This window comes from Lutjanus erythropterus, chromosome 8 (assembly GCF_056507025.1).
Source record: "Lutjanus erythropterus isolate fLutEry1 chromosome 8, fLutEry1.hap2, whole genome shotgun sequence".
Classification (NCBI taxonomy): Eukaryota; Metazoa; Chordata; class Actinopteri; order Lutjaniformes; family Lutjanidae; genus Lutjanus; species Lutjanus erythropterus.
This window is the reverse complement of record NC_139324.1, coordinates 37557810-37577371: the sequence shown is the minus strand read 5'-3', so window position 1 is coordinate 37577371 and position 19562 is coordinate 37557810. Positions and strand designations below refer to the sequence as shown.

Below are 19562 nucleotides of genomic sequence, written 5' to 3'. Positions count from 1 at the left end.
TTATTGGCCACATTTTGATTTTATTGTCAACATTTCAACTTCATTCTCAACGTTTTAATTTTATTCACTTTATTATCATCATTTCAACTTTATTCTTGACATTTCAATATTATTAACATTTCAGTTTTATTATTGACATTTTTCGGTTTATTATCATCCTTTCAGCTCTGTTAGCTTTATTTAGACTTTATTATCATTTTGACTTTATTCTAAATATTTCAACTTTATTATCGACATTTTGATTTCTTTCTGGGCATTTCAACTTTGTTACTGACCTTTTGACTTTATTATCAACACTTCGGTCTTATTCTCCACATTGATGTTATAACATAACATATCATAAAACAAAAATGTTGAACATTTCAATGATATTATCAACATTTCAACTTCATTCTCGACATTTCTACTTAATTAGCAACATTTTCACTTTATTCTTGACATTTCAACTTCATTCTTAAAATTTCAACTTAACATTCCAACTTTAGTATCAACATTTTAACTTTCCGTCTTTCTTTATTTTTTAAGCGTTTTTGGACTTTTTGCCTTTGTTAGATAGGACAGCTGAAGAGCAGACAGGAAAGGGGGTGAAGAGAGATGGGATGACATGCAGCGAGGGGCCACAGGCAGGAGTCGAACCAGCAGCCGCTGCAGGGAACTGATAGCCTCCATACGTGAGGCGGACGCTCTACCAACTGAGATAAATGGCCGCCAACATTTTAACTTTATTATTGATGTTTTTGACTTTGTTATCAACATTTTGACTTTATTCTCAACATTTTGACCTTATTATCGACATAACTGTTATTCTCAATATTTCAACTTTATTATCGACATATCGACTTTATTCTCAACATTACGACAGTATACAAAAATCACTGTTACCCAGCTGCAGCCCTACAGAAAGCAACACTGGCAGCTGCTAAAGTTGGTGGTTGCTATGCAACATGTAAACAACAGTGTGTATGTTGATATAATGCTTCACATGGTATTAGCAGTAGTAATTAAATTATTATAAATGGTGTTGTAACAAAATGGTTGAAATACACTATAATAACAACAATAATAAAATATGTTATTGTAGGAACAAACAAATGGAGAAAAATAAAGTAGGAATTCCAAAAGGGAAGTCTGTTAAAATAATAATAATAAAATAAAAAACAAAAGACCCTGGACATAATGCTAAGAGCAATGAGGCAGGTAAAACTGAATATAAAAGTAAATAAATAAAGTTTTTCTTAAATGTTGAAAAATATATTGTGACAGTTTACCAGGTGATGGGGTAACTTGTCACAAATGCACATTCAGTACTTTACCATTTATAAGTGAGCGAAGTAAAAAAAAATACATTTTTGTACAAGGATTTATTATATAATTTTAATATGGAAAATGAGCGAGATGTACTGAAGGCAGGAAATTAACGTGCAATCAGAAAGTGTTACAAGATGCCCCGGTCTCCCCTACACCACTGAAAGCACTAAAAAGCACCATTCTGTAAGATTTTTTGGACACTTCAGTTGATGAAAGTCATTTCACTGAAAAAATTGTGAATAAACGTGTAAATTTTGTTGTTTTACGCACAAAATCCGTCTGTTCCTCAGTGTCCGTCCAGTTCAAAGTCAACCATGTGGAGAAACCCACCAGCAGACAGCCTCGGTGACGGTGTGTGTGTGTGTGTGTGTGTGTGTGTGATTCGGTATAAGATGTAACAGATACACCGTATCCAGGCTGAAGGCGCGCTCGGAGCAGTGATAATCTCTTGTTTGGTTTCTCTGCTCGCTGCTCCACAGCTCCCCTTTTGGCTCAGAGACGCCTGACATTATTGGACATCGTCACCCCATGTCCAAAAGTGTCCCGGCAGCTGATTGGCCCGCTGCGCTTTGGATGTTATTCATGCGCCTCCGCTTGGCGTGTGTGCGTGAGTGAGAGCGTGTGAGTGTGTGATGTGAGGACTTTGTGAAGATCTGACTGTCATACAGCGGTGAGAAGCTCCGGGTGTGTGAGAGGAGCGCGCAGCAGCCACAGTCAGTCTGAGTCCATCACCGACCATGACGCGCCGGAGCGCCTTTACGCAGGCAGGATGTCCACAGTTTGAGAGTAACCCCGCCGTCCAGCAGCACTCCGGAGACAAACTCACCATGTTTTAGTGCTTCTGGTGTCACATTCTGGATACAAACACAGAGCCACAGAGTGGGAGTGGATCGAGAGCGCAGAGTTGTTCAGAGAAGCAGCAGCAGCGATGGAGGAGCAGCGGGATGTGAACAGCACGGACAGCAGCGAGCCAGAGAGTGTGTCCCCGGCTCCCAGCCTGCCCTCTCCGCCCATCCTGCCGCTGCAGGTGGCCCAGCAGGCCCACAGAACCACCAACTTCTTCATCGACAACATCCTGCGGCCAGACTTCGGCTGTAAGAAGGAGCTCGGCCTGGGCGCGCGGGAGAGGGCGCACACCTCCGGCCGGGAGCGCGTGCACCCGGCGGTGAGCAGGCCGAGCCTCCCCGGGACGCCGTGCCAGGACTCCAACTGCAGCACAGACAGCACGGCGTCCTCCGCCTCCTCCGCCTCTTTAGCGAGTCCCAAAAAGAGCAACAACAGCGGCCGAGAAGGAGCCGCGACGGCCGCCGTCTCTTCCGGGGTAGCGGGAGGAGTGAAAGCCGAGGAGAGGACAGGCGGCGGGGCCGCGGAGAACAACTCCTCCTCGCTGATGGTGCTGAACGGCACCGGGGCCGCTACACCGGAGAGCCAGCCGCTCCTCTGGCCCGCCTGGGTCTACTGCACCCGGTACTCGGACAGGCCCTCATCTGGTAAGGCAAAAGTTTAATGAAGAAAAACAACCAAAGGACGAATAATAAATAAAATAAAATAATAATAACAGTACTACTACTACTACTACTACTACTACTACTACTAAGAATAATAATAATAATGATAATAATAATAATAATAATAATAATAATAATAATAATAATAATAATAAAAAACTTAAACCCACTTTATTTTTACTAAATACATTTTAATCCTTTTTCTGAAAATAAGTTAGATGTATTTCACGTGAAGAAATTCAAGAGTCAAGAGTTTTTTGTTGACAGGAAATCGTGTTTTTAGTTTTTTAGATATTTTTAGTAGGCCCATATATCCATATATCCTTAAAAACCTAAATTAATTTTTTAAATTTATCTTAACCCCACAAACATGTTTAACTTCTGCTGTTTTAAAGGAAGTGTGGACTAAATTAACATTTGTTTATGTTTTCAAGTCAGAGTTGAGCGTCATTTTGATTTCTTCTCCAAATCATTTCAGTGTTTAAATTCCCACTGGTCTGTCATTAAGTACAATATTATATCCATTACAAATCAAATATATCACACACTCCGTCAGTCCCGTTAGCGAGAATTTAATGAAATTAAACAACGAGTAGTTTATATTTTACTTTTTTTTTAAATTGTATTTTATTTTATTTGTTACGTTTACTTATCATTGTGTCGCTTTATTTGTCGTCGAAAAATATATTTTTGGTAAAATAAAGGTTCAGTAAAATGAATATAAAATCGTTTTGATTCGACCAGATAATCAGAGCCTCTTAACATTTAACAAAACAACCGTAACGCCTGATTTTTCATTTATAATTAATAACAGTGACACAAAAATGTCACAATAAAACATCAACTTGTATGTGTATTTCGCCTCCTGTGAATTTATATTATTTTCTAGCGTATATTTTCTTTTTAACTGCAGCAGTGTGTTTGCAAAATATAAAAATAACATTAGGCTAATATAAAACAAAGTACATTTTATTTATGTTATAAGTTGCATTTTTTTTTTTCTTTTGCAGCTGCAGATATTTCGCCATTTTTGTGCAACCTGCAGACTGAATCAGACGCCTTTCCCTCAGTTTTATTTTTATTTATTTTATCAGTAAATAAGATTAGATGGGACTTTCCAACATTATTCCCGAAGGAAATTCCCACTGAGATCAAAAATCTCCTGTAAAAAGGAGACCCGGCGAGTGAAGCAGAAAATAAAACACGATAAACAAAAACGTAATGTGCAAAAATCCACAATAAAACAACAACAGCGTTTCAAAAACACCATCTTTATGATTTGATGGCGCCTTTAAATTCCTCGGTGTTTATAAACCTGTTTAACTTTATGTCTCTTTGTTCGGTTGAATAACTTCCTTCTTCTTTTATGTCACAATATGTCTCATTGTTACATTTACATAAGCAGCCTATAGGATTATGATTGTACACATGACAGACAGCGTTACAAGCTGCACAAGCGGTGTGTGTGTGTGTGTGTGTGTGCGTGTGTGTGCGTGTGTGTGCGTGCGTGCGTGTGTGTGACACGTGTTTTGGTTCAGTGGATCGACAGCAGACATTTTTCTGTCGATATAAAGTCATTTTTTTTGCTCCTCTGTGTGTGAATCAGTGTGTTTGAGGTGTAAATATGAGACCTGCTGCTGCTGCTCTCCGTCAAACATGCGGGAATCAAACACAACATGGAATTAAAGGTAAATAATAATAAATAATAAATAATAATGAGCTTCAGCCCCCCCTCTCCTGCTTCATACATACAGGAGACATTTTGAATTCATTAACCGCCTGTTTGACTTCAGACCAAATCACTCTCACTTTCATCCAAACGTGTGAAATCACCTCCAGAACCGGAAGAAATTCACTCGATTTATCTTAAATTAACTCCTGAGCTCATGGAAAATATGTGCTTATGTTTTAGCAAATTAATTTGGAAAGCTAGTCTATAAATAAATATACATGTGTCATAATAAATAACACACAGGGTTCAATTCTGAACTGATAACCTACATATTCTGTAATAAGATCAAGACATAATCTTATTTATTTATAATTTTATTTACCCAGAAGTATCATATAGTTTAAGAAACGCTTTTTAATGCGAGCAGCGTAAATAAAAACACATAATTACAGACAAATACACAGACGGAGATAAAATACAGCAAACACACAGCGGGGATTCACATTTCAAACAGAGAAATAGTTAATAATCATATAAATCTGTGTTGTTTCATCTTGAACGCGCTGTTTGTGAGCTCACTGTGGTCTGTGTCAGTTTCTCTTCTTTATTTAGATCCACAGCAGTGTTCAGTATTCTGAGCTCCAAATAAAAACAGTAACAAACATTTATTTATTGCACTTTAGCGATGAGAAATTAAATTAAAAAAAAAAAAAAAACACAGCTCGTTAATTTAGGATCAGTCTGGCTGATATTTAACTTTCACCTTATTATTAACGTTTTTTTATTTGCTTGATTTTTTTTTTTTTTACACTATTATTATACCCGTTCGTGGAAAAATAAGTGTGTGTTTGTGTGTGTGTCTGTGCGTGTGTCACACTGCTGCATCCATCCATGCAGTCATAACAAGGCGTGTGTTAACGGGCTGCTGCTCAGAGCATCACTGCATTATTATTATTATTATTATTATCATTATTATTATTATTATTATTATTATTATTATTATTATTATTATTATTATTATTATTATTATCAGTAGTAGTAGTAGTAGTAGTAGTAGTATTAGACTGTTTTATTGCGGCTAACCAGGACGTTACAGTTTATACTGACCCATAACGACAAGTACAACTAGTGCTATTGTTATTAATATTATTGTAGTTATAACAATCATGATTATAATAATGATTCCATCCGTTTAATTATTCTAATTATTATAATAACGTTGCCATTTCAAATGTGTGTGTGTGTGTGTGTGTGTGTGTGTGTGTGTGTGTGTGTGTGTGTGTGTTTGTGTCCACTGCATGCAAGCTGATGTTGGTCGATTAACTGATTCATTTCTAGATAGTTTTCTTTTGAATCAATATTTATTTCCATCATTTTGTCGTAACTTAAACAACACTCTGAGTTCAACTGGAAACAAATGACCTGAACATTTTATTCTAAGATATATATTTTTTATTATTATTATATATAAATATTATTGTAAGGGTCACATTTTTAAGTAAGATCAGGCGAGGACAGTCACCAGCATGAACAAAAAACACATTTTGTCATAACATGAACGGTATATAATAAGACGTTTCCATATTAAGAACACACTCCCATCCACCACCCCACCCCGAGGGCAACAGAAATACACAAACAAAAAGGCAGAAAAGAAATAAACTGTGCAGGTGAGATTAAAAAAAAAAAAAAAAACCTCTGGGGTTTATAAAAGGAGTCTCACCTCATTGCCTACGTGAGCAAATACAAAAGTCATGTGATCCATAAAGCCAACAAGCAACCAGAGGATCAAATATAAAGTAATAATAATAATAATAATAAATAACATGAATAAAATGTAAAATAATGTCCATAATATTTACAATAAACATCAACTCAAATTGTCTCAGGGGACGTTAAAATCTTCACGACACCGAGCCTCGAGTCAGGTCAGAAGAAACTCTCCAAAAAACGATTTCAACGAAAAGAAAGAAAATAGATTAATAATCAATATTTATCAGGATATTTATGTCACTCTCTCGTGTCTCTTCGCTCCACTGCAGCCCTGAGAAAGAAAGAGAGAAAAAAGTAAGAATCTATCGATTATTAATCAGGATTTTTATAGCCTGTTATATGAATATGTATGTAATGAATGTGTTGAATATTGATGAGGAGAGTCATATTGCTCTCTGGTGACTTTTTGTGTTGAATACTGATTATCAATCATTCATGGGGGTATTAATATTGATTATTGATAAGGATATGCACATTGCTCTGTGGTGTCTCCTCGCTGTCACTGCAGACCCGTGAAAAGATGAATGAACTGAATGTATTAATTATTGATCAGGATCATTAATATTTCTTTCTAGCATCTTTTTTTGTATTGATAAGGATATGAGCTCTGTGGTGTCTCTATTCTTCTGTATTGATTATTGATTATCAGTGAGGATATTCACATTGCTCTGTGGTGTCTCTTCGGTCTCACTGCAGGCCCGTGAAAAGAAAGAAAAAAAGATGATTGATTATAGATTATTGATGAGTATTTTCATATTTCTGTCTGGTGTATCTTTGTATTGAATGTTTTGATTATTGGTTATCGATGGTGATGTTCACAGTGCTCTGTGACGTCTCTTCCTCACTGCAGGCCCAAGAAAAGAAACAATTACGAAAGACATTTATTGATTATTAATGAGGATATCAAGTCTTTTTATATTACATTTATTGATTATTGATCAGGATATTCATATTGCTCTGTGGTGTCTCCTCGCTCTTACTGCAGGCCACCAGAAACAAAGAAAATAGACTAAACTATCAAATGCATTTATTTATGATGATATTCATATTACAGCTCTAGTGTCTCTCTGTATTGAATGTATTGATTAATGATCAGGATATTTATGTTGCTCTCTGGTATCTTTTTGTATTGATTATTGATAGGATATTCATATTGCTCTGTGGTGTCTCCTCGCTCTTACTGCAGGCCCAAGAAAAGAAAGAAAATAGTAAAATGTATTGATTTTTGATCAGAATTTTCATGTTGCTCTGCAGTGTCTCTTTTTGTAGTGAGTGCCTTGATTATTTATTATCAATCAGGATATTTATATTGCTCTGTGGTGTCTCTTCGCTCTTACTGCAGGCCCAAGGACACGGAAACTGAAAAAGTCGAAAAGCGGCAAAGAGGACAAGCGGCCGCGCACCGCCTTCACGGCGGAGCAGCTGCAGAGACTGAAGACGGAGTTCCAGGTGAACCGATACATCACCGAGCAGCGGAGACAGTCTCTGGCCCAGGAGCTCAACCTCAACGAGTCCCAGATCAAGATCTGGTTCCAGAACAAGCGCGCCAAGATCAAGAAGGCGAGCGGCTTCAAGAACGGGCTGGCGCTGCAGCTGATGGCGCAGGGACTGTACAACCATTCCACCACCACCATCCAGGAGGACAAGGAGGACAGCGACTGAGCTGGACGGGAGGACACACAGGACTCTGGACACTGTAAATATATTATATCTAATTTAATGATGAGGATGAGGAGGCCTTCTTCACCTCCTCCTCCTCCTCCTCTTCACGGCAGAACAGACTGCAGCAGCGGCTCCACCCGCGAACCACCGCAAAACCAAAGATTTTATCGGAACACAGAGCCTGGACAGTCTCAGAGACAATAAAGAGAAAAAAAGTCCCCACATTTAGCGTCTTTCTGTTTCTCCCCTGAGCTCAGAGTGAGATGGACCCCCCTCATCCTCCTCTTCCTCTTTCTCTTCCTCCTCCTCCTCCTCCTGCTCCTCCACCCGCAGCCATAATAAGCGCGCGCACACCGGCTGATGTTTCTGGGCAGTTTCACTTCACTTCCCTCCAGCTCGGACGGTGCACAGCAGCATCAAACACCACCCAAACTCCACCCAAACACCGCGAGAACAGCCCTCACTAGACTTTTGTTTTATTGTTTTATTTCTGGACCAACTGAACTGTAATAATCCTGCAAAACATTTCACACAGATGCCACATTTAAAGTGCCAAACAGAATCAATACAGTGATGACACTTTAAAATCCCTTCAGGAGTATTACAGAAACACTGTCATGTCTGAGTGACTATTCATAAATTGAGAATTTGAACAATTTAAAACGACTTTTCATTCTACAATTAAAAATGTGCGTTTGATCAGAGCTGTATGTCTTGATTACAGATGCAAAACGTTTCAATTTGACAAATTTTCGCCAACAAATAAATTGAACAATGTTCAGTTTGGTAAAATGAACTTTCAGTTTACTGTTATAGATTATACTAGAAGTATACTACTATATTACTGCAGTAAATTGAAAGTTCAAATTACTAAATTAAACATTCAATTTACTACAGATAGTAAAGTTTAGAGGGAGTTTGTAATTAAAACTGTTCATGAGATCAGAACTGATGCAAAAAAAAAAATTCAATTTTGACAATTTCTGGCCTACAAATAAGCTACAAAGAAAATTAAGGATCCTGTATTTTAGACCAGAATCTCACTCTTGGTAAGGTGGGGAAGGCATTGAAATAAAATTTCAAACATACAGAAAACATAATGGAAAAATTCAAATGTGAAGAATCCAAATATTTACAAAGAAAAATGTTGGACTTAAAGGCCTCACAGAGACTGTAAGTCCTCATAATTAGTGTGACAGGAATAATTCAATGATACAAGACATTCATAAAAAATAATAATGTTCAATTCACTATATTTAATACACTATAGTATTCTACTATAGTCTATTAGTAAACTGAGGAGTATATTATGATAGTAAACTACTAAACTATGAGAGTAAACTGAATATTCAATTCACTATAGTAAATTGACTAAATAATTCTACTATAATACAGTAGAAAACTGAATAAATTGAATGTTTAAAATAGTAAATTGAACATTCAATTAACACTCATAGTGTACTAGTACACTACTGTAGTGAACTGACTGTAGTTTTCATAGTATTCTACAGTAGTATACTATTATACTACAAGGGTAAATTGAATGTTCAATTTACTATCACAAATTGACTATAGTATTGTACTATATTGTAGAAAACTGAGTAACCTGAACAAATTCACTCAAGTATTGTGGTATACTACTACAGTGAACTGACTGTAATATATGAAAATTTCCTCCTTGTGAGTCTAATAATGGAATTTCTGATTTTATTCTACAATTTGTATCGTATAGACAAAGAGAGTAAATTGAATGTTCAATTTACGATAGTCAGCTGATGAGAATATTCTACTACAGCCACATATGATTGTTATAAATTGAGTGAACTGAACATTCAATTCACTCTCATAGTATAGCAGTATACTATTAGAGTAATTTGGCTATGTATTCTATAATATAGATATATATAAAATGTATATACTATAGCCAAATTACTACTAATTATTTAAGAGGTAAAACTACTATAGTAGCAAACAATTTAGAAAATTGAACATTCATTTTGCAACAGTATAGTAGCATACTACTAGTAAACTGTCTGTAGTATTCTACTATAGTATAGTAATAAAGTAATCTACAACCGTAGTAAATTAAAGGGTCGGTTTAGTAAACTGAACCTTTGATTTACTCTAGTGTAGAGGCATTTAAAAGGAGTTTACATTTAAATTAAAATGCACATGGTATCAAAATTGTACGTGTTGAATCAAGATGCAAAATATTTAAATTTGACCATTTCTGACCAACAAATAAATTAAATACATAAAGGATTCTGAAGGGATTGTCCCACGAGAATCTCACTCCTGATAATGTGGGAAATGCTTGAAAGATTAAAAAAAAAAAAAAAAAAACATCTGGAAGAGACATAAATACAAAAAGACAGTTGAAATCCTCCAAAATAAGATATATCACTATAATTTCCTGTCTGTATGGAACTAAATAACCTCCTGATTTTATTTATGGCATCTCTATAATTTTTTTGTCATGTTTCCATTTGGACCTGGAGTGTGTTTGTACTGTGACTCTATAACATTTCTACATTTTGACTGTGGTGTTTGTATAATCAGTATTATCTTTACTGCAGTTCTCACAGAGGATATACAGAAGACTTACAGTATATACTGTATATACACACCAGACCTCTGATGGAGGATTTGGTCCTTCTGCTGTTGTTGCCTTTATTTTGTCCTGCAGACACAAACAGCATCAGAATATCTGTGTGAGGAAGAGGAGCGAGGGAGGAGGAGGAGGAGGAGAAGGGGGGGGGGGGGGGGGTATATATTATGTACATTTAAACCATGTTTCCAAATAAACACTTTTTTATTGGAAAAAAGAAAAAAAAAATCCTCAGGAAACACACTGACCCATTTTTTCTGTGGTGGGTGACACCTAATATTCAATTAATAAATGGAGGTGTGTGTGTGTGTGTGTGTGTGTGTGTGTGTGTGTGAGGAGGAGGAGGGGGGTCGCAGCTCATTGGTTCAAGTGAGTGGGGACAACTGAATCCATATTCATAGGTCTTTGGGAAGGAGGTGAATTTACACTGCGAGACGCGCCGCTATCAGCGCTGTTCAAAGCGTTGCAGAGCATGAAATTGCCTCTCCGTCTCTGTGTTCACTCATTTCATCAGGAGCGGCCCTCCGCGGGCCCCAAACACAAATACAGCGGTGTCGGAGCTGCAGGAGAGGGAATCTGCCTTTGTGTCTGCGTGTGTTTGTGAGACGTTCACGGACAGGAGGCGGCAGACAGGTCAAGGCCGTGTCCGCGGCCTGCTCGCACCTGGTAGTAACGTGCGATCGGATTTCTACACAAAGAAAGAAATAACTTAATATATAATGTTTGCCGAATTTAAAAGAAGGCACGAAAAATTAAAAATCTGTAGTATATGTTTTTTCAGAAAGTGTATTAGGTTTCTCCTGGCTCAAAAATTCATAAATTGTACGATTTTTAAAGGGAGTCTGGGGATTTTTTTTTTCCACAAGCGACAAATAAGTAGCCAATTTACTGCATTTGTAAAATTTGGCATGCTACCCGTCTACAAATCTTATCTTCAACATGACGTAAAATATACAATAACCTATTAAGATACGAGAAGAGTAAAAGTCAGCCCGTATTTACAGTTTATTCAATATTTTAAACAACACAAACGAATATTAACGCAAAAATCATTTTCTGTCTTGCAGAACATTCAGTTAAACGTTGACCCGCCTTGTCGGATGATCCTGATAAAACTCAATTATCTCTCAAAAATCATTATGCATTAATGCCACTAAACGCAAATAATAATTCAAACTATCTGTCAACCAAGTTCTGGTTTTGTTTTTTCAAAGATTTGTAGTAAATCATGATTTTTAACATGCAGTTATTTGAAATATTTTAAATACACATTGACATTTTTTTGTCATTTGGACAAAATAACAAGAAAGAAATAGTGAGTGATTTCATGTTTTACAAAATAAATCAATAAAAAATACATCATATAACCAGCTAAAATGTATTTAATCTAATTGTTTATTTTAAAATGCAAAAGCTTGGATGTAGTTATAAAAAAAATCTCAAAATGAAACAAAACTCCACCCAAATGAATCCCTCACTTTTTTCTTTTCACATTTATCATCTGTTTTTGTTCAATGTTCTATTGCAATGATTGAAAATTGATCATCTTCCAGACAATTGTTTACTCCAGAGACTGTTCACATCTTGTTATTTAACTTTTTACACCAGTTAAATTAATAAACAACAGACAAAAACTATAATCCACAAATTTAACCAGACCAAAGAAAGAAAAGATCAGAAAACGTGAGGATGCAGTGGGATTTGGGTATCTGTTTATTGCAAATGTTGGGCTAAAATTAAGGTAACATGTTATTCTATTGAATCTGTGGAGAAAATCTCAATCCATTTTTTTCAGTGTGTGTGATCTGTGATAATGAAGGCTAAACTTCTTAAATTCAAATTAGCTGTTTTTAACCAGATGAATTTATTGCTCTCATTCTTTCACTCAGATAAATTACAGGAGGAGGCTTCAGAACCTCATGTCTTTATACTTTTGAGCAGATAATTTATTTGCTGACACTGTGTGTGTGTGTGTGTGTGTGTGTGTGTGTGTGTGTGTGTGTGTGTGTGTGTGTGTGCGTGCGTGTGTGTGTGTGTGAGTGTGTGAGAGAGAGAGAGAGGTGAGCAGATGTGATCTTAAACTGCCAATAAAGGAAAAAAAGAGATGTGTGGAATAGAGAGAAATGCCCTCCGGTTCCTTTGAGACATGAATGAATCATCACTCCATTTTGCTCCAACTATTCCCCTCTTTAAGTTGATGTCATGCAACAGACTGTAAAAACTTTATTTGTATTTCCAAAGTGACAATGAACAAATATTTGTACAAGGAAAGTATATTTCTTCTGCAGAAAAAAGTTTGAAAAATCAGTTCTTACCAGCACAGACAGATAGATAGATAGATAGACAGATAGATAGATAGATAGATAGATAGATAGATAGATAGATAGATAGATAGATAGATAGATAGATAGATAGATAGATAGATAGATTAGATGCAGTACATTCATGTGATCACATTTCCTTCTATATGATGTAGGCTATAGAGGTGCACAGAGACGTCATTATCTGTATCTGTATCTGTTCAACCAACAAAACTATGTGTCTCTGTGTTCAGACAGAGGACCAGAGGTGGGCGTGGTTTATTGCAGAAGTCATGTTTAATCTAGCAAATGTTTTATTTTCATATTTACACGTTTACATTTCCTCATACTGTATTATCTTTCTTTTATTTACTTTTTTTTTAAGCGAAATTACATTTTATGAACTGTCTGAAGCTCAACACCACCTCCCCTTTTAACTCTTAAAATCAGAAACAGAAGAAAAAAAGGTTTGCACTGGAAGCAGAAATTTTTACAAAAGATATAGAAATGTATTAAAACATAATACTCATTAGATCAGTGATTGATAACTGTAGATGCAATTCCCATCACATAAAAACGTGTTTGGATTAAGGCACAGTAGGCTGGTCTTTATTTTTGTTGGCCTTGAGCCTGAAAAATACACAAAGAGATACTGAGCTGCAACAATTAATTGATAATCGATCAATTATTAAATTAATCACTAACTATTGAGTAATCTTTTAAGGAAAAAAAGTCAAAATTCTCTGATTTCAGCCTCTGAATCTGAATATCTTTGGGTTGTGGACAAAACAAGACATGTGAGGACGTCATCTTTGGCTTCAGAAAACACTGATCAACATTTTTCACCATTTTCTGACATTTTAAAGACTAAACAACTAATTAGTCAAGAAAATAAACAACAGATTAACAATTAAAAATAATAATTCGTTGCAGCCCTAATGACATATACAAGTTATTTTTTTTATTTGAATAATTTCCCCCTAACCTGCTGTTAGAATAGACTTAAAGGCATAATATGTAACATTTACCAAAAAACAAATGCATAAATTCATAAACATTATCCCTTTCAATAATCATGTATGACTCAGTGTCAGAGGGTGTTGAGACCCTGCAGCCCTCTGCCTGTACGTCCTTCTTTCTCTTCATGTTGCTGCTCAGGATGCTTTTCTAACTAAAAATGTCCTGGGAATGAAACTGAACAATAAACAGTCTTCCTGGTGTGTTTACGAACAGCTCGGACAAATCCTACTGATTCTACCTTCAAGTTAGTTTGAAAACACCTGCAGGTTTCTATATTTTTGAGAGTCTGTGTTTACCTAAAATAAACTTGACCTACTAGAGTAGTTTAGGTTGATAATATCTCTAAAAAACACAAACTTTATTATCCTCCAGAGTGAAGACAAGGACTTTTACAACAGCTTCTGTTTGACGCCCCACTGTTAGGCCCAAATTTGAACAGCTGAAAATAAGCCAAGAGTTTTTTAAAAAACGTGCTGGTGTCCTGTGTGAAGCTGCTCAGAGCGAGAGCCGTGTTGCAGCAGCAGCAGCAGCCGTCCGCTGTGTAATTATTCTGGACCAAATTACTTATCGAGTGAGCATCTTCCTGATGATGAAACCCGGCTATTTCCTCCCGCAGCCTGGAGGTCATCTGTCATCCCCAGCTTCATACTTCTTCCCCTTATAGGAAGAGTTTGTCTCTTCTATAATCGCTCTGGAGCCTGTCCAAAGAAAGTATCCATCCCATCCCCATCCCCCTCCTCTCCTCTTCCCTCCTCTCCTCTTAAAAAGAAAATAGAGGGTAACAGTAGGCTGAGATCAATTTGTCAAATTCAAAGGTAAATGTTGTGACAGGCTGACTGGATCTTTGCCTCTACCTGTTTTGTGCTGTTGGCCTCAGATTTGCAGGGAAGGGGAAGGAGGAGGCCTCTGTAATTATCCAATAGAAACACAGAGATGGGATAATATAATTTATTCACATGCTTCAGTCCTGCATAATTGCATAATAAAAGATGTGTGTGTGCATGTGTGTGAAATCACAGAGTGTGATGCAAATTTCAAAACAATTAGACAAATTAACATTTCCCTACCAATTACACAGGGCTGTATATAGCCTATACGTGAGTGTGTGTGTGAGTGTGAGAGTGTGTGTGCAGCACTGTACTGTGTGTTGCACATGTGAAGCAGAGGGACTGCAGAGTACAGACAGCGGACACGCAGCCGGCCCTGCGGCTACAAAGCAGCTTTAATTTACATGCAAATGAAGGTAATAAACAGAGAGAGTCACTGCTGCTGCTGCTGTCGTCCTCCTGCTGATGAAGAACTGTGTGGACGTACAGTATCAGAAACAACACCGAGTTATCCACCAAAAATAAAAACATAAAAGAAGCTCTGATTTGACTTTGCTCGCCCTGCGTGGGTCAGTGATTTTTAGGTTTACAGAGCAGGAAGGAGGATGCAACAACAGCACATTTCCCACTATTTTCGGGCACTGACATTGCAAACATGCACATCCAAACATTTTGAAAATTTATTTAATCGCTATTTTCTAGTGTGTCTAGGCTCAAATAACAAAATATAATGGCTTATTTTAAATATAACATGTATTTTCCAAGTTACACTCTGTATTTCCTGGCATACATGTATAAATTTAAACATATCCCCATTTTTTAATATAGTTAAAGCCACTACAAGGAGTTTTAAAGGAACTAAATTTAGTTCTGATGCCACTATATGAGCTACATAAGCAAATGAGATGATCAGCGAGAAGATTTGCTATTATACAGTTATTCTTTGTCAGAGTCTTTGTAAAACCAGATGAAACCAGCCTGTGTTTACATTTTCAGAGACAAAGTTACAGCAAGTAATACCTTAGCAAGTTACAAAGAGCCTGGGATGTATTTGTATTTAGATAATTTTATATTTTGTGGTTATTCAGGGTGAAATACTACCAATTTTATCCAAAAGGGGCTCCAAAATTAACAAAATATTAAAGTTCCTTATAGTAGCTTTAATGTGCTTAACTTTTATAAACAGTTAATTCATTATATTCTTTAATGCATGGTTCAAGTTTTTAAACAATGAAAAAGAACTTAACAGTAGTTATTAACATATGTTTTAAATGCTGGAAACAAATCCATCAACATTAATAAACAAAACATTTTATTACTGTTTTTATACCATCTTCCCTGTGGTTCCCCTACATGAGCAACATCCTATCAGCAGTGGAAGCTGAGAAAATAGGAAAATATTGTGAGAATTTTGGCCAGTGGCCGTGCAAAACTATGTGTACACTGGTGAATTAAACAGTATTGCACCTTTAAGAGGAAAATAAACGGTCATAGTGTTGATTATCTGTAGAGTACGGGCCTCAAAACATATACCTCTGTTTTATACCCTTATCTGAGTGATAGGACATTTAATTATCAAAGCTGTGGAAAATTCATTTCATCATTTTTCAACAAAAATATGTAAAAATTTCAAGAAACATTTTTCTAAATCAAAATCACCCCCAAAAAATAACAACACTAACATCATGGTCAGTGTCTTTGTCCCTGTACGGCGCCATTTTGGATTCCTGATACAGTGATGAGAATAATTTTGAATGTTGTCATGAAGTCACATGACCTGAGTACTTGACCCACCCTCCCCCATCAGTGTTTCTCATGATATAAAGAGCACAGCCTGTCAAACAGTAACCCCTCGCTATGTTTTTTTTTTTCTCCAAATCAGAAAAACAAGCCCAATGTTTGTAAGTGAGCAACACTGTAAATATAAAATATTAGATCTAACTTCAAAAAGTTTGGTCTTGCTTAAAAGTTTAAGTTTACTGAATTTGAAAAGAAAAAGTTGAGGCAATTTTGTCACAATTCAAAACAAATAAACCATTCTGGTTGAATAAACTTGATATTAATTCAGTTTTTGACTATTTGAGAAAACGTTTGATTTTCTCATCTGATGGATTTAGTTTAGTTTAGTTTAGTTCTGTCATTTTAAAACTTACAACTTATATATATATGCAAATAAATCAAATTGAATCAAGGTGAGTTATACTGACCAAAAAGCTGCAAAGACTTATGCATAAAACTGCACTGACATATATGTGATGGTAAAAAAGTCTCAAACAAAAATTCTCCTACACACTAGTTCTTATATCTCCTTTTTAAAATTTGGTTGTCCTCTTTAAATCTATTCAGTCTATTACACATTTTCATTTCCTTTTCAAGACTTTTCCTCAGATGAACTCCTGTAACTGTTGTCTATCTTTGTTTTACATTTCTTCTAATGTTTGTTTACTGTCTCACTCTTATTTTAAACAATCTCTAGATGTCCATAAGACGAGCCAGAATCAAGAGAATCTGAAATGAACTGTGTAACGGATGGAGTGTCAGTGAACTGGAGTGATGAGCTCCCTGCCTCGAGTGTCTCTGAGGAGTCTCGCTGCTGCATTCAGCACCAACTGTGGTCGGGCACAGAGCGCACAGGGAGGATCAGGCTCTGTTGGCTCACTTTGGGATTTGCTTTAAAGCAACGTATGGCCAATATTTTGTGCTTAGATTAAAGAGTTATAAAGCAATATAAATGCATATTAGAGCTTATAGCTATAATTATACAGTGCTATAAACAGATTATAATGCATGAGTATGATTAGAATGCATTAAAGTCACACTTAATACTGTAGTAAAGAATTATGAATGTTTATGAGTGCTTAATAAGAGCTATAAGCAGAATATAATGCATTATAAAGATGTTAATAATGAATTATATAATATTTATTATTAATGTAAATCATTGTGAGTAGTAGAGTTCTTATAACTATATTTATACAGTGCTATAAGCAGGTTATAATGCATAAGTATGTGTATAATTCCTTATATACATATTTGTTAATCTTATAAGGCATTATGAATAATAATGAGTATTTCTAGGCCTGTATAATCCATAAACAGATTATAACACATTATAAGTATGTTTATTATGCATTGTAGACTTACCTATAATTGTTATAAAGCATTCTAAATATTTGACTGCTTATAACTATGAGTATACAGTTCTATAAACAGATTACAATGCAATATAAGTATTTTATAATGCATTATAGACAAACTTAATATTGTTGTAAATCATTATGAATATTTATTAGTGCTTATAATTTTAATTATGCCTATTTAGTTCTATAAATGGATCATATTATAAAGCATGGCAGATATGTTTATAATGCATTATAGACATACTTTTAACTGTTATAAACATTATAAATAGTTGAGTGTTATCAGTTAAATTATACAGTGCTATAAGCAGATTATAATGCATAAGTATGTTTATAAAACATTATAGTCACACTTCATATTGTTACAAAACACTATGACTATTTTGAGTGGTTATTGCTACAATGATACAGTGCTATAAGCAGGTTATAATGCATTATAACAATGTTTATAATGCATTGTAGAAATACTTAGAGAATAATTTTGTGCTAAAATTCTTTATATTGAGATTAAAGAGACTGAAACGATTGAATTGAAAATATTCCCAACAGAATCTCGTTCTTATCTGAGTTAAAAAAGAAGCCCTTGAGAGAAAGTGAGAGCATGTGTACTGAGGAGCTACACAACCAACAACGAACACAGTCATACAGACAACATGTGCAGAACTGATCACTTACAGCATGAAACTGATCAATCAATCTGCAGCACACAGTATTTTATCATATCATAAGAGGACGACAGTGATCATTGACTCCATTTCTGCTATTTCTGGACGGTTACGTCGAGAATATCTGGACCAAGAAACAGAAACCCTCTCTGTTCACATCCTGCACCCAATAACTCATCTGTTGTTGCTCTTTGATCCCCACACAGACATGCACACACACACACACACACACACGTACACATGCATGGGGGAGACGGGCAACGAGACAGTCGGGTACACAAACACAAGCAGAGGCTTTACATGCATACAGGCTTGTATACATGTGTTCCATATGCACACAGACAAACACACACACAGTGGCTGACAGTGGTGGTGGGTGGTGCAGACTAAAACTCCACATGCCTCCCTCTGTCTACCAGCCTGTCAACAAGTGAGCTGTGAGGGCCAGCAGAGCAGTTGTGGCACAAATGGCCGCCGTTGTTTTATCATGGGTGAGTAACAAAAGTGGCATTGAGATGTACAGGCCTCCCACACTGCTGCTAAACAGTGTGTGTGTGTGTGTGTGTGTGTGTGTGTGTGTGTGTGTGTGTGTGTGTGTGTATGTGCGTGTATGTGTGTACTGTGTGTGTGTGTGTGTCACTAAGCTGTGTAAATCATACATGGATTAACTGGTAGATGGTTTGATATGTGTGTGTCCATCTGTCTGCCTGTCTGTTAGACAGCATGTATTTGGGGAGGATTATAGTGATATATCATTTATTAACGATAAGATATTTTTCATCCATTAAACAGGCTGGAAAAACTTGAATTGTATGTTAGGTTTTTAAAAAATCTATTCATTTAATTGCTCAGTACTGTTTTTAGTGAGTTAATAATGTCTCCAGTGTCATGTGTCACAGAGTGGTGCCTCAGTCTGCTTTTTAAGAGCTGATAACAAGAAAAGAATTTTACTTTCATGCCTATAATGCATTATAAACGTCGTTATTGTGCATTATCATCTGCTTATAGCACTGTATAATATAGTTATAAGTACCCAAATATTCATAATGCTTTATGACAATAGGTTGGACTACAATGCA

At 36.1% G+C, this 19562-nt stretch overlaps 1 protein-coding gene across 1 annotated transcript; it reads left to right on the top strand.

Moving 5' to 3' along the window:
* Positions 1 to 1851: 1851 nt before the first annotated feature.
* en1a (engrailed homeobox 1a) lies at positions 1852 to 9633 on the top strand. The gene is made up of 2 exons (XM_084725459.1): positions 1852 to 2798; positions 7604 to 9633. Exons 1-2 carry the CDS (start codon positions 2237 to 2239, stop codon positions 7921 to 7923), a joined length of 882 nt encoding a protein of 293 aa, XP_084581585.1. The 5' UTR covers positions 1852 to 2236; the 3' UTR covers positions 7924 to 9633.
* The last annotated feature ends 9929 nt before the right edge of the window (positions 9634 to 19562 follow it).